General features: G+C 38.0%; 1 protein-coding gene across 1 annotated transcript in view; it reads left to right on the forward strand.

Annotated features, from left to right (window-relative positions):
• The window catches only part of ADAMTSL1 (ADAMTS like 1), a 347780-nt gene that overhangs the window by 205647 nt on the left and 116859 nt on the right, over positions 1 to 25274 (forward strand). The window contains exons 5-6 of the mRNA XM_042877544.1: positions 12156 to 12392; positions 24642 to 24768. Of these exons, the coding sequence (XP_042733478.1) occupies positions 12156 to 12392; positions 24642 to 24768 (364 nt within the window). The remainder of the gene's footprint in view (positions 1 to 12155; positions 12393 to 24641; positions 24769 to 25274) is intronic.

Here is a 25274-nt window from a genome sequence, read left to right on the forward strand (position 1 = left end):
TGGTTATGGGTGTATCTATTGTGTCACTGAGATCTCTCATCAATCTTGATATTTGCTTTACTAACTGACATAAACTGGAACAATCAATAAATACGTCTGCTGGCTGATTAGCAGTCAGATTTCCTGCTGATGTGAAGCATTTAGCCTACACTGTGACTTTGGAAGGAATGGAAAGATAAATTTGTGTCGGTCAAGTTGAATGCTATAGAGTTGTATAATATGTTAAGGAGATGGAGAGTGCACTGGCTTTGTTTTGGGTTCCTGTGTGGATGCACACTGTGGCAGTTGCTTTTCCCTCCTGCTCTTGTGTGTACTAAGAGCAGTGATGCATACTAGCATCCTGCTGTGCTGCCGTTAGCTGTTCCAGGATCACACCAATGAAAGGCTGGCATTTTACCTGTGTTGCAACCCTTCTTCTGTAATCAGTGAGCTTAACTTTCCAAGACAAAGAAAATATTTTTTTTAATATTATTTTTAGCTTAGGTTCTCTTTTGGAACTGTAGACTTGAACAACTTTTCTCCAAAATAAATCCTTTCATAGTTGTCAGGTGATTCCTTAGCACACCTTATATTTGACAGTATGAGTACTTCAGACTTCTCAAAATGGCAGCTTCAATACTCACTCATTTGTTTAATATCAAGTAATCCAAAGTGAAAAATTTGAATCTCAAATTTCTTTACAATGCTAAAATTAGTAACAATTTTGCCACTGACTAATGAAGAACCAAGACTGCATTTATTATTTTAAATTTGCTTATTGGAGAGGGTGGAGAATAGGTTGTGCTGCCTTGTCTTTTCCATAACAAAAAGATTAAATAAGTTTTCATTTGTTTTTTTTTTTCTTATAATTTTGCCAAACTAGCAATAAATCAAACAATCATTAAGCTTCAGATAGCATCGGACTTCAACCAGGCTTTTCAACTATGGCCTTATGTAAAAAAAGAAAAAAAGGAAAGAAACTTGGCTGTATTCATTTTGCAGGCATCTGATCTCAGGGGAAAACATTTTTTATTTATTTTTAAAATACACTGAGCATTTGATTCAGATGTTATGTCCTTCCATTTACGTTCATTACTAATCTGAGTTACTGAGCACTGGTATTCCTACTAAGAGCATCTGCAATGACAATGACGCCACAATCAGACAGAAATTACACGTTTCTGAAATGGCAGGGAAAGTCCTCAGCCCTCTGTTTCTGGGGATGACTACCACTTTGTAGTACCTTGTACAGCATAAGTGAAAATCTGGAGCAGTTTGGGAAGCCTTAATGTGCATCTCTACTCTGAAAACCCCTGTTACAGAACCGCAAACTCTTCCAGATTATCATATACTGTCTTTTTAATGATACGTTTGTCTCCTAACTCCCTGGATACACACACACTGAAAGTTGCACACAATTGTGTATTTTTGTGTTTGTTTCCATTTTTAAGATTTCATCCTCAGTGTTAGTGAAAATCAGGAGGAGGAAACTGCCAGGCTCAGTGAGATCTACATTTTCATTTGTGTTGGCTGGCAGAGGATTGCATGAGAGTAAAGTCTGCATTCCACCCTTCTAAATGAAGTTAGCTATCATGCGCTGTGGAAAATTCCTTTTTGATTCCTGTGGAAATCACAGAGTCCTGAAAAATGAGCTTTCATTGCCATTAGCTTGCGCTTAACGTGAGCGCTGTTGTTATCATTCGTAAAATAACTGATTTATTCTCTGCAAACCATCTTTCTGTGAACTGGCATGCTTTTGTTTATATGACTGTCCTCTTACAGGAAAGGATGGGTAGTCATGTAAAAGCAAGCTATTTCAAAGCTGAAATTAGAGAATGGGAAGAATACTTCTTGGAGTCTGGCAATGAACACATTTTTGTAGGCACTATCATTTGCAAGATTTTGCTACAGCTGGTTTTAATTCATTCTGAAATTAAATAATAGGAAAAAATGTAAAAGAAAAGAAAAAAAAAAAGCACCAAGGATGATATAAAGAAACAGAGAAACAAGAAGAGACAGAGGCACATCTATTTCTTCGGTGGACTGTACTATTCTAGGGATGCTGAATCTTTCTGGATTTACTGGCTAAGAGATTGACACTGCTGACTATAAAGCTTGTGAGCAGTTTTTAAAATGTTGAATCTAACCCAGTATGTTCACCAACTGCATTGCTTGGTGTTGATCAGAAACTGGAAAGATTGTGGCTATGAAGCCACATGTGTAAATAGTGAAGGAAGGAATGAGGGAATCTGATGATGATTTAGGGTTGAATTGCAACAGTCTTTTTTTCTTGTTACTATTCATACTGACTCCAAGCATGTTACCAGCCATTTTGGAAAGTAATCATGGGGGAAGGGAAGGAGTCATGTGTTTGTTCTGTAGAAAATTACTCCAAATGCAATGAAAGTTTGTTTTGTTTTTTTTTAAATATCTGGTGGGGTTGCAATATTACATGCTGTGCAAAATAAACAATATATTTCCAAACTTTGAGTAGGATTTTTTTACTAGATTTTTTATCACGTTTAGCATGTTCTCTGTTTCATTTTCTGGGCATGCTCTTAGTTGCAAAGTTCCCTAAAACTTTTGTACCAGACTGTCATGGTACCTCATTTGCCTCTTTATTTATTTATTTATTTTTTTTGCTCCTATTATCACTATACTGTTTCATGTTTTCTTGTATTTTCTATTTAAACGAAAATCTTTCTGATCTTTTTATCAAGCTTTTTTTTGTGTGTGTGTGTGTGTGATTGAAAAATTCTTAAATTTGCCTGACGTTTTGCTTTTTATTGCACTGCTTGCTGAATCAAACCAGAGGAAAACTGAGATGCAGGGGAGCAGTGCTTCATTCTCAAAGTCATTTATTTATTTATTTATTTATTTATTTATTTATGCCTGACAACAGGATAATGAAAACTACAAATAATGTTGCTTTTGAGATTTTACTGTTTGACGTTAAAAAAGACAATGCTGTAAGTTGCACAAGATTACTACTTCTTTCTGCACAGTTTAAAGCAGTTCCATTAAGTCTAATATTGAATTTGTGGGTAGTAGATCCCAGTAATCAGACCACTGAAACTTGTAAATACCACATGCAGCTCTTTTTTTCACTTGGCTGAAATACCAACTCTAATGGCATTCCTCATTTTCTGGATTCCATTCAGACAAGCAATTCCCATCCATGCTTCTTATCAACTCATGCTGCTTTTTGCATACACTGGTATCTACACTGTCTGTCCCACTTTTGACAAAATGACACTATATTCTTGCAATATAGCAAAGCCCAGCTTATTGGAAACTGTCCTCTGAAACTTCCAAATAAGTGAGTAGCTGCTCCTAGAAGCATTGACTCATTGACTATGAGGTGCACCACCACTAGATATTTTTCAGGTCTACACAAATAGTTGATAGAATTTAATTTTTCTACCTTCTGATACTATGTGAAATCTTTTTACAATTGAACCAGTTTCCATTTTGCAATAAAATTTTGTGTTTTCCACCACTGCATCAATATTGAAATCTTTAGTGAAAAAACTTCTTTTGTGTTCTTTTTCAGGGAAAAAAATAAACAAATATAAGCAGTACATCTCCAGACTAGCTCAATGTCAGCTTACTTTTTAAGTAGAATTTCTTAAGTAGAAACTCAAATTATTTAGTGTGACTACATCTTTTCTTCAAAATGCTGGACTTTAGTAGCTGCCATCTGATTTTTGAACAGGTGCACTATAAAACTTCTGTGCATTGCCTAGCAATTACTTCTAATTATTTCTTTGCAAAAAAGGTGTATTTGATATGTTGCTAATGATGCCAGCTTCAATATTGCAATATTATTTTTTCAGCTTGCAAGCCTGTGTGTCTTTGACTACTGAAAAATATTTTTAAAAATCCACCATTGCTATCATCCTTTGCAAACAAAACTCTTTTAAGCCAGACATTCAGCAGAACTTCCATCACACTGCCATTTCAAGATTCTGTTCACTGTAGTGAATTCATACATTTAAATTCAGTAGTTCTGATAATGAATTTTAAACACTTTCTATAAATATTTAAAAGGCATGAGCAAGAAGAAAATATGGAATGAAAAACTTCATATTGAATTGTTAACCATAAAGGAAAGGTATTTGAGAAAAAAATATGTATTAAAAAATTGATCTTATAATAATTTTTAGTGGCAAGTATACTTGGAGGCTTGGATTGATACTTCACTGGCTGATTTAGCCATCATCTATGTTCAATTAAAGCAGAGAAAAAGCATGTCCCTCATTTGCTTTGTTTGCACTATTTCTCCCACTCTGCTTTCTGTCAGATACTGCATTATGTTGGGATATTCAGAGAAAGTTGTTTTTTGGGCCCTACTTGATCTAAGAAGTTAGCGCTGTGTCTGAATTATTTAGGAGTTCACAGATGTAGATTAATGAAAAATTTGGTTGCAAGAAACTTAATCCAAGTGGGATGCTCAGCAAGTCTTCAGAGTTGAATGGGGTTTCTGTTAAATCCCTAGATCTCTTAAATCTCTGTACTTGCGCAAATCCCTACTGGAGGAGGACCCCAGGATTTCTTTCTCAGTAATGAAATTGGTGCAGCTGAAACACAGTGCATACTTCATGGAACTGGTTCAATAAACTGTTCCGTCAGATGCTACACAGAATAGGCCAGTTGTTAGTCAATTTTTGCACTGAGGAAAAGCTCCAGGTATAGTAAATCATTCTTGGCCTCTGCAAATATACAAGTGCATATATTGTAAACTGTTTTAAGGTTTCTCAACTGTTTCCACCTATCACAGTGTAGATATGATCTTCCACATTTCACCCACTAAGTAAACTTTAGAAGACTGACCCACTTTTGTCCCATGAAATCTGATACACCTATCACTATCAAGGGACATCTGGGATTCATCTTATCTTTTCCACTGGTTTGTTGATTATTAGAAATTGTTTTGAATGGCTTTCAAATATGGCAAAGCTCCATGGACTTTATGAATTGCAATAAGGTCAAATAGGAGGTCGACTTGAAAACAATATTTTTGGATGTGACGAGGCAAGTGAATCTGAAGGAAGCTGTAATAATATGGTCAGGATTAGGTACTTAACTGGTGAAGATGGAACTCTGTATTTATTTTAAAATAGGTTTCATACTTCAAAGAGATTTCTGGTCATTTTTAAAATGACTCACATTTTCATTGCAGTGGAGGAAATCTTGACCTGATGGGGTGAATAGAGATTGCAGGTATCCAGCAGAGGCACAGTGTTTCTGAAACATCCCAAGAATCTTCACACAATAAACTAAAGATCGCCCCCCCAAAAAAGACAGCTACAACTCACAGAGTTAGAGAAGAAACATTGTTTTCTTATTCACTGGAAAGATTCCTCCCTAGGACATTGTAATAAATAGAAAGCTTGACGAAATAGAAAGCTACCTGATGGAAAGGGAGCTTGGAGTACTGTTGGACAGTCAGCTGAATATGAGCCAGCAGTGTGCCCAGGTGGCCAGAAAGGCCAATGGCATCCTGGCTTGTATCAGGAATGGTGTGGTGAACAGGACTAGGGAAGTCATCCTGCCCCTGTACTCAGCATTGGTGAGGCCTCACCTCAAGTACTGTGTTCAGTTTTGGGCACCTCAGTACAGAAGGGACATTGAGTTGTTGGAGCAGGTCCAAAAAAGGACAACAAGGCTTGTGAAAGGCTTAGAGAATGTGCTCTATGAGGAGAGACTGAAGGAGCTGGGGCTGTTCAGTCTGGGGAAAAGGAGGCTGAGGGGAGACATTGTTGCTCTCTTCCAGTACCTGAAAGGTGCTTACAGTGAGAGCGGGGTTGTCTCTTCTCACTGGTGACAGGTGACAGGATGAGAAATGGCCTCAAGTTACAGCAGGGTTGGATATCAAGAAAAAATTCCTTACAGAAAGGGTTGTTAAGCACTGAAGTAGGCTCATTAGAGAAGTGGTTGAATCTCCATGATGCATTTAAATCTGTTTGGATGTGGTGCTCAGGGACATGATTTAGCAGAGTTGTTTAAGAGTTGTTAGAGTTAGGGTTGTATGATTAGGTTGATGATCTTAAAGGTCTTTACCAACCTGAGTAATTCTATGACTCTATGATTCTATGATTCTTTGACAAATGGGGTTTTATATAAGATGCAAATTTGTTAGCTCTTCCTGATTCTTCAAAAGATACAATGGCAGCAGTTCCTCATATCTGTAGTTGCCCACATTTATTTTCAAAAAGAAAGAAAAAGTGTAAGATTTGCATATAGCCCCAGAATAGAGTAATCTGAACCACAACTGATTACTGCCTGTGTAGCCAGATACCAGTCTTTCCATACACAAGCTGAACACAGGCCATGGAGTTATCAGAAAAATACCTTGCAGAACTGCATAACCATACAAAGATGGCACGCTTTGGGCTCACCGCTAATTTGGCCTCTGACTTCTGAATGGCTCAACCTGTGGACATATCCTTCTTTATCTCTGTTGTACAGGCAAACAAACTACATACATACTGTTCGCTTTCAGGATCAAACCTTTAGGTGTATTAAATGTAACAAATTACATTTAATTACATTGACTCAATCCATTCAAGCATTACCACTGCTAATCAGCAGTGGTAGAGGATCTCTTTCCACCAAGCACCCCACACATACTGAGAGCAGAAGGCTCCAGGGTGACCTCATTGTGGCCTCCAGTGCTTGAAAGGAGCATATAAACAGGAATGGGAATGGCTGTTTACGAGGGTGGATAGTGATAGAACAAAGGGGAATGGTTTTAAACTGAGAAAGGGGAGGTTTAGGTTAGATATTAGGAAGAAGTTTTTCACACATAGGGTGGTGACGCACTGGAACAGGTTGCCCATAGAGGTTGTGGATGCCCCATCCCTGGAGGCATTCAAGGCCAGGCTGGATGTGGCTCTGGGCAGCCTGGTCTGGTGGTTGGTGACCCTGCACATAGCAGGGGGCTTGAAACTAGATGATCACTGTGGTCCTTTTCAACCGAGGCCATCATTTCTCGTAACCTGGAGCTGGCACTCAAACAGGCAAGTACATATTTAAAAGCATGAGAAGTGTTCAGAAGAAAATAGCAACTTACTGCTTGAACAGATGCACAGCAAAACATCTAATTTGCCTTATCCAACATGTCCACAAGTAGAATACTCATTTACAGGCTGTGAACTTCTGTCTTCCATTATATGACTGCACAAAGTCTCTGATCCCTAGTAACACATAAGACAAGCAATATACAATAAGCTCTAAAAGCTGAAGAAAAGAAAGACAAAAGAATAATAAAAAATACCAAGCTCTGTACAGTTTCTTCTTTTTCAGTCTAGGAGATCTTTGTCTAATGATGGATATTTGGACTCAACTTTTCTTATTCTATCAGTTTTTTTTTTACAGAAAACAGAACACAGGTTATGCAAGCATTACGCACATAGCTGCAAGTACACATCTTTTTAACTTGAAAGGAAACTTTCCTTTAGAGAGAAGGATCATCAAGATCTTTAGGCAGAAGTGTTTTCAATGCCTTTAGGCAGATTTAGGACTCAGGATTGCAGTAGGAGAAATGCAGTGGTCCAGACTGTGACCCCTTTTCTTATCTGTGTGCCAAGATAAGTATGGATGTTTGCCTTTGTGACTGCTTGAATGTATTCCTTGAATGGCTTCAAGTTTCACATGCAAACTTTTTTAACACAAGCTCTATTATTTCAATCCATTGTTTTATTTTGATCATGATATCAAAGACTGGAAGTATTTAATGTTGGTCCTGGTCACCTGCCGTGTCCTGAAAGCTTGTTATGTTGACCATACATTTTTTATTTCTTTGATTTAAAAATAAAATCCAGCACAACAGATATAGTATTGAATCCTGTACAAAGCAGGATTATGAGCTCTGTATGTTGTGAGCTTTAATGGGCCTTTCTGTCTTTGTAAAAATAAAGCTATCTCAAGCCAGCAAGTTTCGAAGGTAGAGCCAAGCTTGAACCAAACAAGAGAGTTGGCTTGGATCTCAGCAACAAGTGTAAGCCAAGCCAATAGACCTGACTGTATTCTCTTATGGACAGAAAAAAATCAGGGAAGGGTATGCACCAGAAGATTGTGTAGCAAAAAACAAGGCCACAGTGTTCTTCTTTGCTTTTCCCTTCTTTAGTGAAAATAGAACTAAAACAGATCTTGGGTGAAGCCGTAACTGTCTTGTTCATCCTCTGTTTAAAAGCAGAACAGAAAGACCATTTTTCTCTAATTACACCATGTAAGTGGTTTCACCCTGCTGGGCAGCTAAACTCTGCCACACCGCTCTCTCACTCCTCTTTCTCAAAGGAAAAGAGAGAGAAAATATGACCAAAAGGGCTCAAAGGTCACGACTAGTACAGGGAGATTGCCAGTTACCATCACAGCAAAACAGACTCAGTGTAGAGAGAACAGTATAATTTACTGCCTATTGCAAACAGACTGCAGCAGTGAGAAACTCAAAGCAAAAGAAAACACCTTCTTCCCAACCACCCTCTTCTACCTCCTTCCTTCTCTTCAGTTGGTACAGGGAACAGGAAATGGGGCTGCAGTCAATCCATAACACTTCATCTTCATGGTCACTCTCTGCCCCTGCTCCACCTGCTGTCCCTCCCATGGGATGCAGTCCTTCCCAAGCTGATCTTACATGGGCTTCCCACAGGCTGCAGCTCTCCAAGCATGGCTCCAACATGACTCCATACCACAGGACCCACTCTTTAGGCACTGCTCTGTACAGGTTCCCCACAGGCAGCAGCTCCCCCAGCCTTCCCGCCCCACCAAAGGCTGCTCCCCACAGCCTGCAGCTCTGGCCATGTGTATTCCTGCAGGGGTATCCATGGGATGTACCTCCTTTAGGCCTTGTCCACCTCTGCACTCTGGGCTCCTCCATGTCTGCACATGGAGATCTCTTCTGCATAGTGCCCATGGGCTGCAAGGAGACAACCTGATGAACCACAGGCCTCTCCTAGGCTGCAGGAAGCTTATGCTCTGTGCCTGGAGCATTTCCTTCCCCCCTTCTGCACTAACCCTGGGGTCTGCGGGGCTGTTTCTCTCACAGTTTCTTTCTCCTCTCTCCCAGCTGCTGTTGCACAACAGTTTCTCCCTTTCTAAAACTTCTGGCAGTGGTGGGTCCCTTTTGGAGCAACAGGAGCTGGCTCCAATCTGATATGGGGCAGTGCTGGGCTCTGCTTGCAGGGGCCAACCTGGCAGCCTCTCTGCCACAAAACTTTCCATGTAAACCCAATACACGCTGCTATGGAGGAATAATGAAATCAACACATATTCTTCCGGTCTCTTCACTTGCAGCCCTTGTCTAAATGTTGTTGTTTTTTAGCAGTTTGCCTAGATTACAGATCTGAGACAGGACCTGTATATTTGTTCACTGTATATTCATTGATTTCTTTATTCCGGTGATTTAAAAATCATGGTGAAGTATATTCACCAGTTTTCTCCTTTTTAAATCTTCCACAACATATGAATAGAAAAGATGTGTACTGCCTAAGTCCTCTCACTGACCTTGGACTTTCAATATCAACTTCCAAAGAGAATGAATGAGCTCTACGTTATTGCTCTTTGATACATAGTTTTCAAGAGGAAGGTTTGGCTCAAATCTTTTTCTTAATACATTTTATAGCAAGAACACTATTTTCTTGTCCTTAAAGGCCAGAACTTTGACTAGAACTTGACCCATCAAGCTCAAGCTCTAACACACTAGAAACAGAGCAAATTATCTGAAAATTTGCTCACTCTCTAGAAAGCAAATTAATCTGCTGAAAGTCTATGGCTTAAAGCCATGACTTTTATTTGTGTATAGTTCACCATGAGAAATGTTTAGAGCGGTGTGATCTGTTGCATTGCCTCCTACGGTACTGACCTAAAACCAGGCCAGGACCAAATGACTGCACACACACACCAATATGATGCAACCATCATATTGTCTGTGCCAAGAAGCATACATAACGCCAAACCAGCAACTACACAACCTCTCCCATATACTAGCTCTGTAAATAAAGTAAACATCTTTTCCGGAATGTCTAACCATAATCTTCAGTCAATCAAGGATTTAGTTATACACCAATATATGGTGATGCAACATTATTCAATATTCAAACATAATGGATGCAACCACCTACCCACTACTTAGTGAATGGAAGGCTAAAGGTATACAAACAATACATTCATAGTGAAGATTTTAAACAATACATTCATAGTGAAAATGTTACCGGTTTCCTTCAAAATAAGATTTAGAAATTTGATTTTTTAGACAGATTTTCTTTTAGACTTCAATATAAAACAGTGATCCTTTAATGTAATAGAGTGATATGCAATCCCCATGTCATTGTTATTGAAAACTACTGCTTAAAGAAACAGGAAATGGTAGGAAAAAAAATGTGAGGCTACCATTTAAATCTCAGAAAAGTTATTTTACCTGAATAGCAGTAAGATTTTCCTAGTTGAGAGGATGCAGACGAGAGGTGAATTAGTTTGTCATTAAAGATAATACAATTTTTATAGGGTGAAGTCATTATTCAGAGGACAAAAATACAGAAATTTTTTAAGGATATTGTCTAGTTGTTTGAGAGCTGCACTGAAAGTAATGCCTCTTTTCCTATTACGTTGGCCTACAGCATGAGGGGTGGATGTTGGTGTTATGGCATAGAGGTTTAATGTTCCCACCAGTGTTCCATTATATGTTGTAATGTAAAAGATGGCAGCAGAGGGGCAGTCATAGAAAATGGCATCTGACATGTGTATGTGTATGGAGCAAAGTTATGTAATTGAATTCCTCCATGTGGAAAAAAATTTGCACCCATTGATATTTATTGATGCTTGCTGAAAATTTATGGAGACCAAACAGTGGATGTGAGCACAGTGAGGTAGTGGATTGTGCATTGCAGCAGTGATGACAGTGGGTCACCTCTACTGGTTCATATTTTTACAAGCATGGCATGCAATCTCTTGCTCATCACTGAGGAAAATACATCACTAATTGTGATAACTGTGTTGAAAAAGTTTTTTGCTGAGAATTTGCTCTATCAAATAGTGTTATTGTGTTGTTTGTATCTGTTGTAGTTTTCCATGGAAATAAATAGAAACATTACTTTTGAAGCAACTTACATAAATATTTTAGCATTCCTTCCTTCAAGTCTGTAATGAACATTTATGCATCTCCCATTCTTAAGCAAAGTTATAGCAAGCATTCATTTCACAAGGGGAAGATTTCCTTATAAGAGGAAGGTGGAGTACTTTGTGACCTTAATAATCTGAGACAAATGCATTCCTGTTATTTTATATTATTTTCTTTTATTTTATTTTAGAAAAAACCTGAATCCTCATATAATAACAGGAATACAGCAGCTAAGGTTTAGGGTAAACACCATCATAGGAACTGTAACAAAAGAGCAGGTGCTAGGTATGCATTTGTCTCAGATTTCAGATTTTTTCTAAAATAAAATAAAATAAAATAAAAACTAGCCTTTGTGGTTCTTGAAAATATCAGTCCTTAAGGATCAAAAACTGGAAAGGAAATAAAAAGAACTTACATTTATTCTATCTGAAGTTTTATGATTTTGAAGTTCTTCTTACTCTCCTGAGAAACTGACAAGAAAATATGTGTACTTTAGAAAAACATCACATTCTAACTTCAGGAAGAGAAACTAATGGGAGGCATCAAGCAGTCTGAGTAGTCACTGTTTGTTTGTTTGTTTGTTTGTTTTTATATCAGGAGTACTCGGTGCATAGTCAAGTTACATGTTTCTAACCTCTCAAGGTATTAACAAAGGGGCTTTTTAGTGTAAGATCATAAGAAGTTGCTAATTATGACAGTTATGAAATCTTTGCCTCTGTTGTGTTGAAGAATTACAAATACGTATTGCATTTTTCTTATTCCTTTTTCCCTACCAACTGATTTAGATCACAAAAGCGAAGAAAAAAAAAAACAAAGAAAGCATAAGCAAACAAACAATAGTCTTGATGTTGTTTTCATACTTACTTGGAGAGAAAAAAGAAAGACATAATTATACATTTGAATAATGTGTAGCTGTAACAGTCTCTTTTATTTCAATGTTATTTATTCTAAACATAAAAACTCAGTATATGTGGCAACTGTGAAGTCCAGCCAGCTGTACAATGCTATGACCAGCTCTCCTGAGTAGAATCACTGACCTTTTCCTCCTTTTCTGCAGGACTGTCCTCCAGAAGCAGGTGATTTTCGTGCTCAGCAGTGCTCAGCTCATAACGATGTCAAGTATCAGGGGCAGTTTTATGAGTGGCTTCCTGTCTCTAACGATCCTGACAACCCATGCTCGCTGAAGTGCCAGGCCAGAGGAGCAGCTTTGGTTGTAGAACTGGCACCAAAGGTTCTGGATGGGACCCGATGCTACACTGAATCCCTGGATATGTGCATCAGCGGCTTGTGCCAAGTAAGAAGAGCTCTATTCTGCCATTATTCTTAATGAATTCTTCCCTCAGTTCTGTTTATGTGCTCTCTTCTCCATACTTATACCATTTGGGGGTTCTTGTTTTTAGTCATCCATTTTAATCTTGTGCTTTTTTCTGTTATCTTGTTTGACGTAAGTCTGCAAAATCAATGTACAAAATCAAAGATCAAAAGTTACTTTCTCACTTGATGAGTGTTCTGGGTTTTTCGGAGGAATGTGTTCTTCATTTTTGAACAGTTTTCTAGTTAGCTTCAGTAACAGATCTAGTTTGAAAGTATTCTAAGAAATATTTTCAGCTTTTGATTTTTATATACAAGAGCTTTCCAAGTTTCCAGGAAATTATGTTCTGTTTGAGGCTTCACTTAAGACACTAACAACATAGTAGTAGTTGAAGCTCTAAACTGGAAAATCTGCCATTGTTTTGATACCTGGCTGAGCAAGCTACTACACATCTTTGGGCTCAGTTTCTTTCTTTGTTACATTTTAACCCTTCAAGAGTGCATAAAAGTCTAGAGATCATTCATCCAGTTTACTAATCCTAATTTGTTTTCTTCCTGTCTCTGAATTGCTTTTATATTACCTTTTACTTACATGTTGCTTTTATTTATATATTGCCATTGTTTTGAATTTGTGTACATCATAGTTTAGTCTCTTGAACTGCATATAGGCAGCATAGTAATGTAAAGGAGAACACTTGCACCATCTCTGTTAAATACTAAACACACCTTAATATTGAAAAAGACAAAGTCTAGGACATTTCAATGCCCATTTTACTTGAAATATATGTAGATTTGATATGTTGGCTTTCTAGAGTACTTTCAGCTATGTTTTTTGTCTTTGGAAACCTATCTCCACTTCCTTTCTACTTGATTTTCTGCTATGAACCAGAAGTTAGCTTGCAGTAAATAGAGTATCCACTTATTCCATTAATCTTATGTAAGATCTTAAAAAGGGAATAATCTCTTTACTTGATCACACAAGCTTTTGAAAAATTCAGTTGCTTCAATGAAATAAACACATTTCAATGTTTTTGTTTTTGTTTTGTTTTGTTTTATTAATCTTCTAAAATTTGACAGAGAAAGTTATGTGGAGAAGTAATATACTCTTATACAAGTTAGGAAATTAGGAGTGGCTCATTCAGGCTGCATGTCAGGCTGATTGTTATTTTGGTTCAGATATCACAGAATCATACACAGAATGATAGAATGATAGAATCATAGAATTAATTGTAGAGTCACAGAACCGCTTGGACTGAAAGAATACTTAAAGATCACCTAGTTCCAACATCCTTGGCATGGTCATCGGCACCTTCCACTAGATCAGGCTGCCCAAAGGTCTATCCAACCTGGCCTTGGATACTTCCAAGAATGGGACATCCATAACTTCTGTGGGCAACCTGGTTCCAGTGCCCTACCACCATCAAAGGCAAAGAATTTCTTCCTTGCATCTAATCTAAATCCATTCTCCTGTAGTTTAATGCTGTTACCCCTTGTCCTGTCACTACATGCCCTTGTAAAAAGTGCCAAGAATGGATGGCTGCTGTAAGGTCTCCTTGAAGCCATCTCTTCTCTGTGGTGAGCAACATCAACTCTTTCAGCCACTCTTCATAGAAGAAGTGCTCCAGACATTTAATCATCCTTGTGGTCCTTCTCTGGACTTGCTGCAACAGGTCAACATTCTTCTTATGTTGGAGATTCCAGAGCTGAACACAATATTGCAAGTAGGATCTCACAAGAGTAGAGTAGAGGGAAGAATCATCTCCCATTGACCTGGCAGTGCTAAGTCCTTTGTGGAGTGGCCCAGGACATGATTAGCTTTCTGGGCTGGACGGGCACATTATCAGGTCATACTGAGCTTCTTATCAACCAACATTTCCAAGTCCTTCTCCTCAAGGCTCTTCTCAATCTGTCCTCTGCTTAGCCTGTTTTTTTTTTTGTTTGTTTTCTTGAGAATGCCCTGATCTGAGTGCAGGACACATTCAGCCTGGCCTTGAATGCCTCCAGGGATGGGGCATCCACAACCTCATTGGGCAACCTGTTCCAGTGCTTCACCACCCTCTGTGTGAAAAACTTCCTCCTAATATCTAACCTAAACCTCCTCCTTCTCAGTTTAAAATCATTCCCTCCTTGACCTATCACTCATAAGCAGCCGTTCCCCTTCTTGTTTAAATGCTCCCTTCAAGTACTGGAACGTCGCAATGAGGTCTCCACATCTACCTATGTAAAAAGAGTCTCACTCCTGTTTATAAAATTTTCAATACTGGAAAGTTGCAACGCGGTTTCCCTGGACCTTTCTCTTCTCCAGACTAAACAAGCCAAGCTCCCTCATCTTGTCTTCATAGCAGAGGTGCTCCAGTCATCTTTCTGGCCTCCTCTGGGCCCTCTCCAAAAGCTCCATATCTTTCAACTGTTGTGAGCCAAAGAGATGGATGCAGTAGTTCAGATGTGGCCTCACAAGGACACTCACATCCATTGGCCTACTGGCCACCCTTCTTTTGGTGCAGCCCAAAATACTATTGGTCTTTCGGGCTGTTAGAACACACTAGCGGCTCGTGTTAACTTCTTCATCTTCCAGGCCCCTAATTCCATCTCTGCATGGATTCTCTCAAGGAGTTCTTCTCTCAGTCCGTATACATATCTAGGATTGCCCTGGGCCATGGCCTGTTACATTCTCAGAAGCTGTTTCTGAAGTTATGAATGGTGAAAGAGTTAGTTGCAAAGGCTTTTGTGTGCTTCAGCATTCTTTCCCTAAAAGATGCTTGTTTTCACTCTTATTGGCAAATATGTATTTGTTCACAAGATTTAGAAATTACAATATCCATCTCACATGTTTTATCTTCTAATTTTTCATGTTGTTTGGAGCTTTAAAATTGTCAGTAGCTTAATGGCCAAGCTGTGGCCCTTTTCTTAACTACTGCTTATTTAACTGAAGTCTCTAAGTGCTAGTCTCTTGCCAGTTATATTCAGAAGATGATATTCAGAAAAAGAAAGCCATGTTTGAATGTCGAATTAGAAGGTGTATAACTAAATCCTTGATTGACTGAAGATTATGGTTAGACATTCCGGAAAAGATGTTTACTTTATTTACAGAGCTAGTATATGGGAGAGGTTGTGTAGTTGCTGGTTTGGCGTTATGTATGCTTCTTGGCACAGGGCAGTTGACATAGCTCTGACAGTTCAGTAGCCGTGCAACTTGTCAGTGTCTTGTCTGATACATATTACCTAAACATGAATTTCTCTTCTCTAAAGAGACTGGATGGTTGTTTTTTGTTTGTTTGTTTGTTTGTTTTTGTTTCTACATTTCACCTTTGTTCTTTATTTTTAAAACAAAACAAAACAAAACAAACTAAGAAAAAAACGGGAATAAATTTTTAAGCATTGTTTTCCTCTTTCAGGTGTTTTATCTTGAACCCATAGATGACAGAGTTTGAGCAACCATTTTTCAAATGAGAAATTTTCTTACTTACTCCTAACAATTTTAAAGTGGCTTCTCCACGCGTATCTTTGTTATTTTAATAACTTTCTCTTCCTTCTTTTTTAAAGTATAGAATACTTCAAGGCAATTCCAGGTTTGAGGAAGAAGACCAGAATTATCTCCTGCCTAAGAGGAAAAAAGCCAGCATTTTTAAACCATGCAAAATTCATTGCTCTAATTTTAGTGACTATGCTCATCCACACCTGCTACCAATAGCAGTGGGGATCAGATTGTTTCTCAGGCAAGATTCAATTTTTCTGCATTTTAATGTGGCATATTACCTAACTGAAAATTCTTAGAGAGAGGAATTCCAAAACAAGATTCTTACCTGTGCTGCTGCTTTAGTTTCAAGAGTAAAAGGGTGAAAGTACCCATCATTTGCCCTTTTGATGGCAGTGTCAAGAAATGAATGGCTTTTATGCCATTAGTTCTCTGCAAACAGTCATATATTGTATATTCATTTATAGGCATTCAGTCTCCCCCCATAGCATCTTCCACTAATGATCTTTTTTGTCTGCCAAGGCTATCACAAAAGTCAGGTTAAAACAAAGGAAAGAACTGGGGAAAAAAGTCTAGGTATTTACATGTTGCCGGGATTTCAGTCTTCTGCATTCAGCTATTTCTGGCCTGTTTATAGCTGTCACTTTTTTTCTTTTCTAAGCTGTAAGAACTTGCAAAGAAACATGAAAAAGTTGTAATAATGACTGTATTATTTAGGCAAAAAGGATGGCTATTTTTTCCCATACATGCAGAAGACATTATAACAGGAAAAGTTCTGAGTTTTCTTTCAGCTTAGCCCAGCCTTTTGGCCTGATAATGGCTTTGCAGTTTCTGATGTCTGCACAAAACTCCTGGATGTAAACGCTAAAATGAATCTGTATTTTGTTTGGAGTGTACTGAAACCTAGCTCCCCTCTGTTCAGAAAGTTGGTTTCTTATGGCAGCTACTTTTGAGCTCAACAGCTGTTTGAGCTTTTTGTCTAATTTTGTCTTATACTCTCCATCTCATATTATGTGAATAGCAAATCTGAATTTTGTTTTGTTCATAAGTACCATTATTCTGAGATTAGAAAAGTAGCATGATGTTATTCCAGCACACAAAAATGAGTGGGATGTAGAACTCACAAGTGTAATAGCCAAATGCTTATATTGCTGTCATGCCAGGTAACAACATTTTTGTGGCAAAGAATGGCAAGGAGGTGGGTATGTTTACTGTGTGAAGGAATCTGCATTTACATTATTAGAAGTTCTCTCCCCAGCCCTGAGCTATCTGTTTTCCACTTTATGGTCCAAGAGAGATTGGCAACACTGCAGAGACATTTTATTCTATTATTTCAGCAGAAACAATACCTGTTATTACTCCAAAGGAGACTAACTGTCTAATGTGAATAGTGTGCTTCATCAGCAGGACACACCTGCCTTTGCCAAGGCAAAGCATATGATAATTTGGGGGTTTACAAAAAGAAAAAGAAAAAAAAAGAAGAGGAATTTGAAAGAGCTATTTGAAGACATGCTGTGAATATCACAAAGCTGTCTGTTCGTGTATCTCCTTAGCACACCTAAAATCCTGAGGTGCGTGGAGTGACACAGGAGGATTAAAGCTACGTGAAGATGACAGGATGTCCACTGGCAGGGCTGTTTTGAGAATCTCCACCAAAACCGAAACACGGTTTTCGCTGAAGACACTGACAAGTCTTCCAGTTGTCATGAAGATCTGGGAAAGTGTGAGGCTGCAGGCCTCTTAAGTAGTCTCCACTGTCATTCCGCTGGCACTGTGTGAGTCTTATTGTGACTCTTCCCCCACTGAGAAGCAGGCTGGAATGCCATGTAGACTGAGCAGTTTCAGCAGTGGTTTGGGAGTCTCTAAAATATTAGATCAGTAGGTGAAGTCTATCCCTTGATAGCACAGATGACGTAACTGCCTGAAGCACCAGAAAGCCCATGCTGAATCTCTGTTAGTAGCATGCAACTAGATCATTTATCCAGCCCAATAGAGACAAGGCTCCTCAACAAAGGAAGTCTGAATATGAAGATTGTGCACCCAACAGAAAAGAAGTCTGAGCGTCAGTATCAAGCATGCCATGAGATCATGCAAGAGCTGACAAAGGATGACAGTCAAACATGATGGGCCACAAGAGCCAATTAAGTGCTTTTAGATTTTAGTGCTTCATAGTCTGGGAGTCCACTGATAGTGGGTCCAGAACACAGACTTCACAGAATTTGCTTTTCATTTCTTAAGAACTCATTCTGATGCTTAGAGATACTTAAGAACACTTAAGGAGAATTCCCTTAATTAGTTTAGATTTATAATGGCCTTCACAATCATCTTCTGCTGTAGTATTCTCACTCTCTTTCACAAAACCTGGCAAATATTTCCCTTGGAAATGCTAAATATACTATCCATTCAGATTATATGTGTTAGTCTTTTATAGAAAATCAAGTATTTCACTTTACTGCGATAAAGCACTACTACTTAGAATAAACCAGGGTTTTTTGTTCTCCTCCTCACTGACAGCATGGGCACACATAAATTCATTCTTACTTTGGCAAATGAACCCACTTCAACAAAAACACAGAGAAATCTGAGTGAGATGGATCAGGGAAGACAAATAATCACAAAATACTTTTCTTATGTGACAGGTTTTCTCTTGTCATCTGTCTATAAACTCTTTGATCTTAACTCTGTTTAAACATTGCTTTTTGCAGAATGACAGACTCTGGATTTCTATACCATCAGAGAACAAACTAGATACGGCTTTGTTTCCAAGTTTGAGAGCTCTCTTATGTTGGCCCAAACAGTAAATTGGTTGTTTATATACGACCAAATCTGCAAAAATTCAATCTTTTTTTACGTAGGAAAATTACTTATAATGAAATTTGCCTATAAGGATAGGAGTTGCCTTGTTCACACATCCAAGATTTTAATATATCTATAAATCCTCATTTAGAAGTTCCAGCTTTTAAATGGATTTAATTACTTCTTTTTAAATCATGGGTGGTTTCAAAATGAGGTTACATTTGTTCTTTTCCCTGAGGGAATCTGCGAAATAGGCATTTCCCTTGAGATCTTTCTGCTGTTAGGTGTCTGCTACCTGTGTGCTTTTAGGGCTATGGTTGAATCACTAAATTCAGTGGCTCATGCATTGTGTTAAACATGCTGGTGGGGTGATGTTCCATTAAGGTCACATCTAGGTTTAAAAATAGTAATAGCAGAGAGCTGTGACTGGCCTGAAATGCTAGGCTGATGGGGTAGATACCAGACAGGATTGCAGATCATTCCGCCAAATTACTGAGTTGGCCAGCCACATGCTTATTGTGCAGGATGGTAGATCTCAGTCAGAAAAGTAAGGTATTATTTTTAAAAAACTTGGCTACAGATCAGTGATCAGAGTTTGTTTATGCTGCCTGAACAGTTGTAAGTTGTACTTGGCTCATGTGCCAAACAAGTACATTGATTGCACATGTCACTGGGCCTATTTGTACAAGCACAGTTACGAATTGCCTTGCCACTGTGAACCTCATCCTGCAGTCTTCAGTTATAGTTGCTGTCTGTGCTATGATGGCAACAAAACTGTCTGTGACATAGGAGGATCCAGCCTGGGCCTTGATGCTGTACAACAGCATGCCTGTCACTTAATGGCATCAAGTACAGAGGCAAGCTGTACTAGGTAAATAGTGAGGGTAGGAACTGTCAGCACAACGTATAGGTGGACCAAAAGGCAGGAAAATCTGCAACAGGGGCTGAGAATCCCTATATCACAGACACCAGTCTGGTTCCAGCTTGCCATACAGCCTGGAGCTTGTTCTCTCCACAATAATTTAAAGAGTACAACAGCTCTTCACTCTGATTGTAAAATGGTGTTTTGGACCCAGCTGAAACAGTGGCTCAAATCCAAAACTTTTTTCAGCTGAGCAGTGACAATCTACACAATTCTTAGATTGAGCCCCACATTAGTATGGATATGAAGGGCAACTTTGTTTTTCTCAGATTCTCAGAACTACTTCTGTTTGAACTGCAGACATGCCCTTTGAAAAACAGAGAGATTTATTTATAATTGGCTAGATTTGCAAGCTTGCTTTATTACATTATTTCCTGCCTAGGGTTTCTTAATACTGAATAGAAATGATTATGAAAACTTCTTACTTCAGGGCATTTCCAGGCTAGCAGGGCTGAAGCAGAACCTGTCATTGCTGGTCCAGTTTTATTTCTGGAAAAATCTGCTGAACTGAGGCAAAGTTCAAGTCCAGAAGGGGAACACATACACGCATAACATTCATGCATGCACTTCGTGAATTTGTTCCAATCTCTCTGTCATTGGACTTTCAGCTGAAAGCCTTTAAACTGTACATAAGCAGTTCTGTTAACTTGATAACTTTTTTTTCTGTAACTTTTTTTTTTCTGTAAAACAAGTCCTGTAAAAATTAATTTATTTATGTACCCAGGAGTCAGGAATATCCTTGCTTTTTTATTTTGCCAACTTACTGGCTGTCAGCAGAGTAAAACTGGGAATGGGGGAGAATCAAAGTCAGCATGTAGTGTGGGACTTCAGCATAAAATGTAATATGGAATCTTTACCTCTGAGCTGAGCTGTGGTACCTTATGCCAGAAAACAATACAGGCTCAGCCAGCTGAGGATTAGCTGTTATTATTCTGGCTTTTTGTTGCTAACTTTTTTATGTAAACCCATAAGGAGAATAGAAATCAGCTCACTTGAGAATATACACTGTCATAGGATGAGATGATCAAGAACTGGTCAGGGAGCTGTTGCCATCCTGTAATTTCCTCACTCTAGTATTGACATCCTTCACACACCATGAAAAGCCTGAGATCTCCAGAGCTCTGCTTCATCAGCTTCACTGCTGTTTGGGCATTTAACCACAGCTTAATGGGAGCACCTTTAGAAGTACGTAAAAGCTTCATCCAAAGTCTTTTGGACTTATAGGTGTATTTACTTGATTTTAATAGGGTTTGGGTTAGGCTGTCAGGGAACTGAACGGAGCTGCTTCTGACATTTTGTGCAGTAACAATCTGCTGTTCAAGCCTCTGACCACACTTTGACTATCTGAAACTCCAAAGATTTCAGTGTGGAAAGTCTGTGCTTCATTACTCTGCTTAAAGTGGAAGAAGAGTAAAGTGTAATAAAAATGAGTATGAAAACTGCTTACTTCAGAACATTTCTAGACACAATGGGTTGTAGTAATCCATTTTTGTTCCTGATGGGGGCTTTCTTCCCAGCACTTTATGGATCGAAAAATGTTTCATTTCCCTAAACGCCCCAGGATATATTAAGATTAAGACTAGAATGCACTGGAAAAGGAAGTTTCCATCCCACTGAAACTTCAAAATTTCAACATTGGTTCCAGTTTCAAACTCAGATGAGAATTTGACATTTCAAAGCTTTTCAGGGAGTAAAATATTCCTCAGACTTTTGATTCACAAATGTCAGGATTTATTTCAATCTGTGTCCATGAAGTCATTGATCTGAGCTGTAGACTGAAGGCACAATATCCCTATTTGCTTCTTTGCCTACTAACCCAGCAGTATCTTCCTGGAGCTTCTTTTCATGATGAGGCTTCAACAACTCCTAGTCAAATTTATTAATAGGTCAGTGGTCTGCAAGAAATGTAGGCTTTTCTAGCTCTGCTGCTTAAGTTAACCTACTTTTTCTGACAGGAGGATCTCACCCAGTGTGCTGTATCTTGAGCATCATCCATTCCAAAACCTATTTTCTATGTTTTGTTCATACCGTAAGAAGATGTTGCAAGAAACAGCTCTGCCTTCCTTGCTGATTCAGTGTTCATAGAGACATGTTGTTATTCCCGTCATAAATAGTACTTTAACTTTTCTCTGTCTCACTTTATTTTCATAAGAATGCAGCCTATATACTACTTTCTTGTAAGAGCTACTAGGAAGCAATATAAGAGATTTGAAGTAATGTTTTTGATTCTGAAGCATCTAGGAATCCATTGCAAATATTACTAAGCCTTTTGCTGGGTGTAATCCTCTCCAAATGACTGAAAAAGGATTTGCCTTAATAGTCAATGGAAAAAAAAAAAAAAAAAAAAAAGCCATGAGTGGGGAAGTTTTAAAGTTGGATTTTTAATATTTTTTTATTTCAGGCATTAGTTCAGCTAATCACTCATAAAGATTTTTTTACGAAAATACAATACATATTTCCAGAGCTCTGGATATCTACTAGGATAGATAATCCAATGGTGCTAACTAAAAATCTGCCCATAAACCCTAGGGCAGAAGTAAATTTATTTCATTTTATCAAAGTTTCTGAAAGTATACAGTTATTTGAGAGATTTTACAATGCACAGGAAGACGCTCATATTCTGTACATACTGTTTAAATTTTGATATTCACAAGAAATCTCCATTTTGTTTAATGCTTGCATTTGAAATACAATATTTTCCATAAAATAAGGATTTTTATGCCTTGAAGAGTGGATATTTGTTTCAAAAAGAACAGTGAACCTCAGTATAACTTTGTTTAACATCTGAGATTTTCCTAGTGGTTAAATCTACTGGTTGTGACCTAGCCTAAAATAGCTCGATTTATGAATAAACTTTAATCCAAGCACAGACCATGGTAATGTGTGAGTTGATGATTCAGAAAGCTAAAAAGCCTTTAATGTTGTAAAGGCTCACACCTGAGTTTCATGTCCAGCTCTTTTTACATCCAGGCAATTCACATGTTCTTTTCAAAATGGGTGAGAGCACGTAGATTTGGACATCATTCTGGACTGAATCACTGAATGAATATAAACTGTATTATGGACAGGTATGGAAAGGAATTTTGGCCTTTCTGCTGATATCTGTTGTCTTCAGGAGAACTCTTCTCACTCAAAGTGCTAGTGAACTAGTAATGCACTTGAAGGAAAGTCATCTGAGTTGGTGGCTTAGTGTCAGACTGTTTACAGGCCACACAAATAATATTTTCTTTACAGAAACATTCATGAAAATAAAGCAAATCATTCTCTCTATGAAAAAGATGATTCACTTCTTGTATGAAAAGTAAATCTTACATTATATCCCTGATGGATTACATATATACCTGTAACTGGAAGATTTGAATGGAGTAGTCACAGTCAAGATAATCTTAACTTTGGTTCAGCTACCTCAGCATAATGTACCACAGTGGTTTTAATATGGTAAAGTATCTCCTGCAGTCTTGATGTGAACAGTTTTTTAGAGAAATGTATCATTTTTGCATGACTATTATTCCCTTAGCCTAGATTAATTCCTCTGGAGACCTTATAACTTAAGGTAGAAGAACGGGACTGCTGACCCAGTCTAAAATGAGTAAAATTGGGAAAAGTCAAACCTACAGTGTTTGAAATTCAATTAAATATGATATCAATGTGATAGATAACCGAAAATGTTATTGTATCACTAGTAAATAATAGTGATGTTAGAAATGGGAATAGAATTTGCTAAAAGGAAATACCAAGTATAATTTAAGCCTACATTTTACAGGAAAATGCAGAGGAGTTGTCAAAACCACAAGTACAGTGGGCTGTAGCAGTGATCTCCAATTGTGCTCTCACAGATTTGCACAAATAAGAGAAGTTAGTCTGAATGAATACGCAAGTTACACATGCAGATTTTAAGAGCCTGGAGATTAAGTACCCCATATGCTCATAAGTGTTTCTAAGACTCAGCTCTCTGATTTTAACTGAAGTTCACAGATGCAGGAAATTTTAAAGTTGAAATATTTACTTTATTTTAAATTCCCTGTGTATATATATTCTCTCTGGTTAAGAGTTTTAGCACAAACTTCTTAGAAGCAGAATTTATATGATTATTTTTTCATTGCTTACTTTGCAATGAAATGCCAGAATGCTAGCAGGCTTTTTATTTTCTGATATGTATAAAGATAATTATAAACTGTATGAACTTGCTTAATTTCTTGCATTTCATCTATTTATGTGTAAAATTTATAACTTGCATCAAACAGAACAGAATTCAAACAAGAAACTTATATTAGTAATATGCAAAATAAGTTTATATCCCATTTATTTAGTTTCAAATGTATTTAATCATAAAGTTATATTTCATTCACCTAGGGACTATATGAATTTGGGAAATTAGAGGCCTAGATTATCTATTCAAGTTTTAGAATTTTGAACAAAACAATTTACACGTAAATGTAAAACCAGTTTCAGCGTCTGATTCTGAGTTCTTTTGTTTTAAACATTCGTTCTTCTTTAATCAGTTCTTAAACAAAGTCTGAATGCAGGCTTGGACTGTGTGGAATGGGATTATTATCAAACATAATTAAAACCACATGGTCTTTCCAACTGTATAGCAGGTAAAATTTCTCTGAGATCTCAGACATGGTACTATCATTAATCTTTGTTGCTCTGTGTTGCTCATTTGTTTTATACATCTGCTCTCCGAGTCTCTGTCTTCTTACCTACTTCAGAGATATTTCTCTTTGAAACTGGAAGCATATTTTCTGGTGGACGCTGACCGCGAACTGTTGACAATGCAAGTAAAAAAAAAAAAAACAAAACAACCAACAATACTGCTTTCTTTCTCTGTACTGCAAAAGCTATTGAGTACTAACCTGCTCACTATCTTATGTCTGAAACTTCCAGCCAGATTTGCTCAGCCTCTTTCATTGCTAATGTACCCTATGGCTCTCTAAGGATTCTGAGAGAGAAACTTGGTGGTAATTAGTAGCAGAGATGGATCAAGCAGTCAGTAAGTAGATGCCTATTTTGAACTGCACGTCTTTCTATCTTGCCAGATCGTTGGCTGTGACCGCCAGCTGGGAAGCACTGTCAAGGAAGATAACTGTGGCGTCTGCAATGGTGATGGGTCCACCTGCCGGCTGGTTCGAGGCCAGTATAAGTCCCAGCTCTCAGCAAATAAAAGTAAGCTGTCCCTTCTGGTAAAGTGCCATCTTCACTTCTTACTAAAATATATATTTCTAGCATGTATCTTTCACTCTACTCTTCATCAGGCAGTTGAATGATCATGATTAGGCTAGATGTACTCATTATTTCTTCCCTGTTCAGGGAAGAATTAATGGTTGCTCACACTATAACTGAGGAAATTGATAGATTGTTGTGGAGAGCCATCACCAATGTATTCCCTGTTTCATTTCACTACCTTGGAATAAGCCAGAGAAAGAGAGAGCTGGTTCAGCACCCTGCTAAGGCTGTATTAGCTGGCTGAGTAGAGCCCAGTCCATGCTGTACTGAAGAGTATCTTATCCTGCCCACAGAGCAAAAAAGAAATACTGAACAAGGATGGTATTACCATCCACACACACACACATAGACACACACACGCACAAAATAAATAAATAAATAAATAAATAAATAAATAAAAATAAAAAAGGAAAGAAAGAAAAGGAAAGAAAAGGAAAGGAAAAGGA

This window comes from Lagopus leucura, unplaced genomic scaffold (genome assembly GCF_019238085.1).
Source record: "Lagopus leucura isolate 7727_CA_CO unplaced genomic scaffold, USGS_WTPT01 Super-Scaffold_100018, whole genome shotgun sequence".
NCBI classification, from domain to species: domain Eukaryota; kingdom Metazoa; phylum Chordata; class Aves; order Galliformes; family Phasianidae; genus Lagopus; species Lagopus leucura.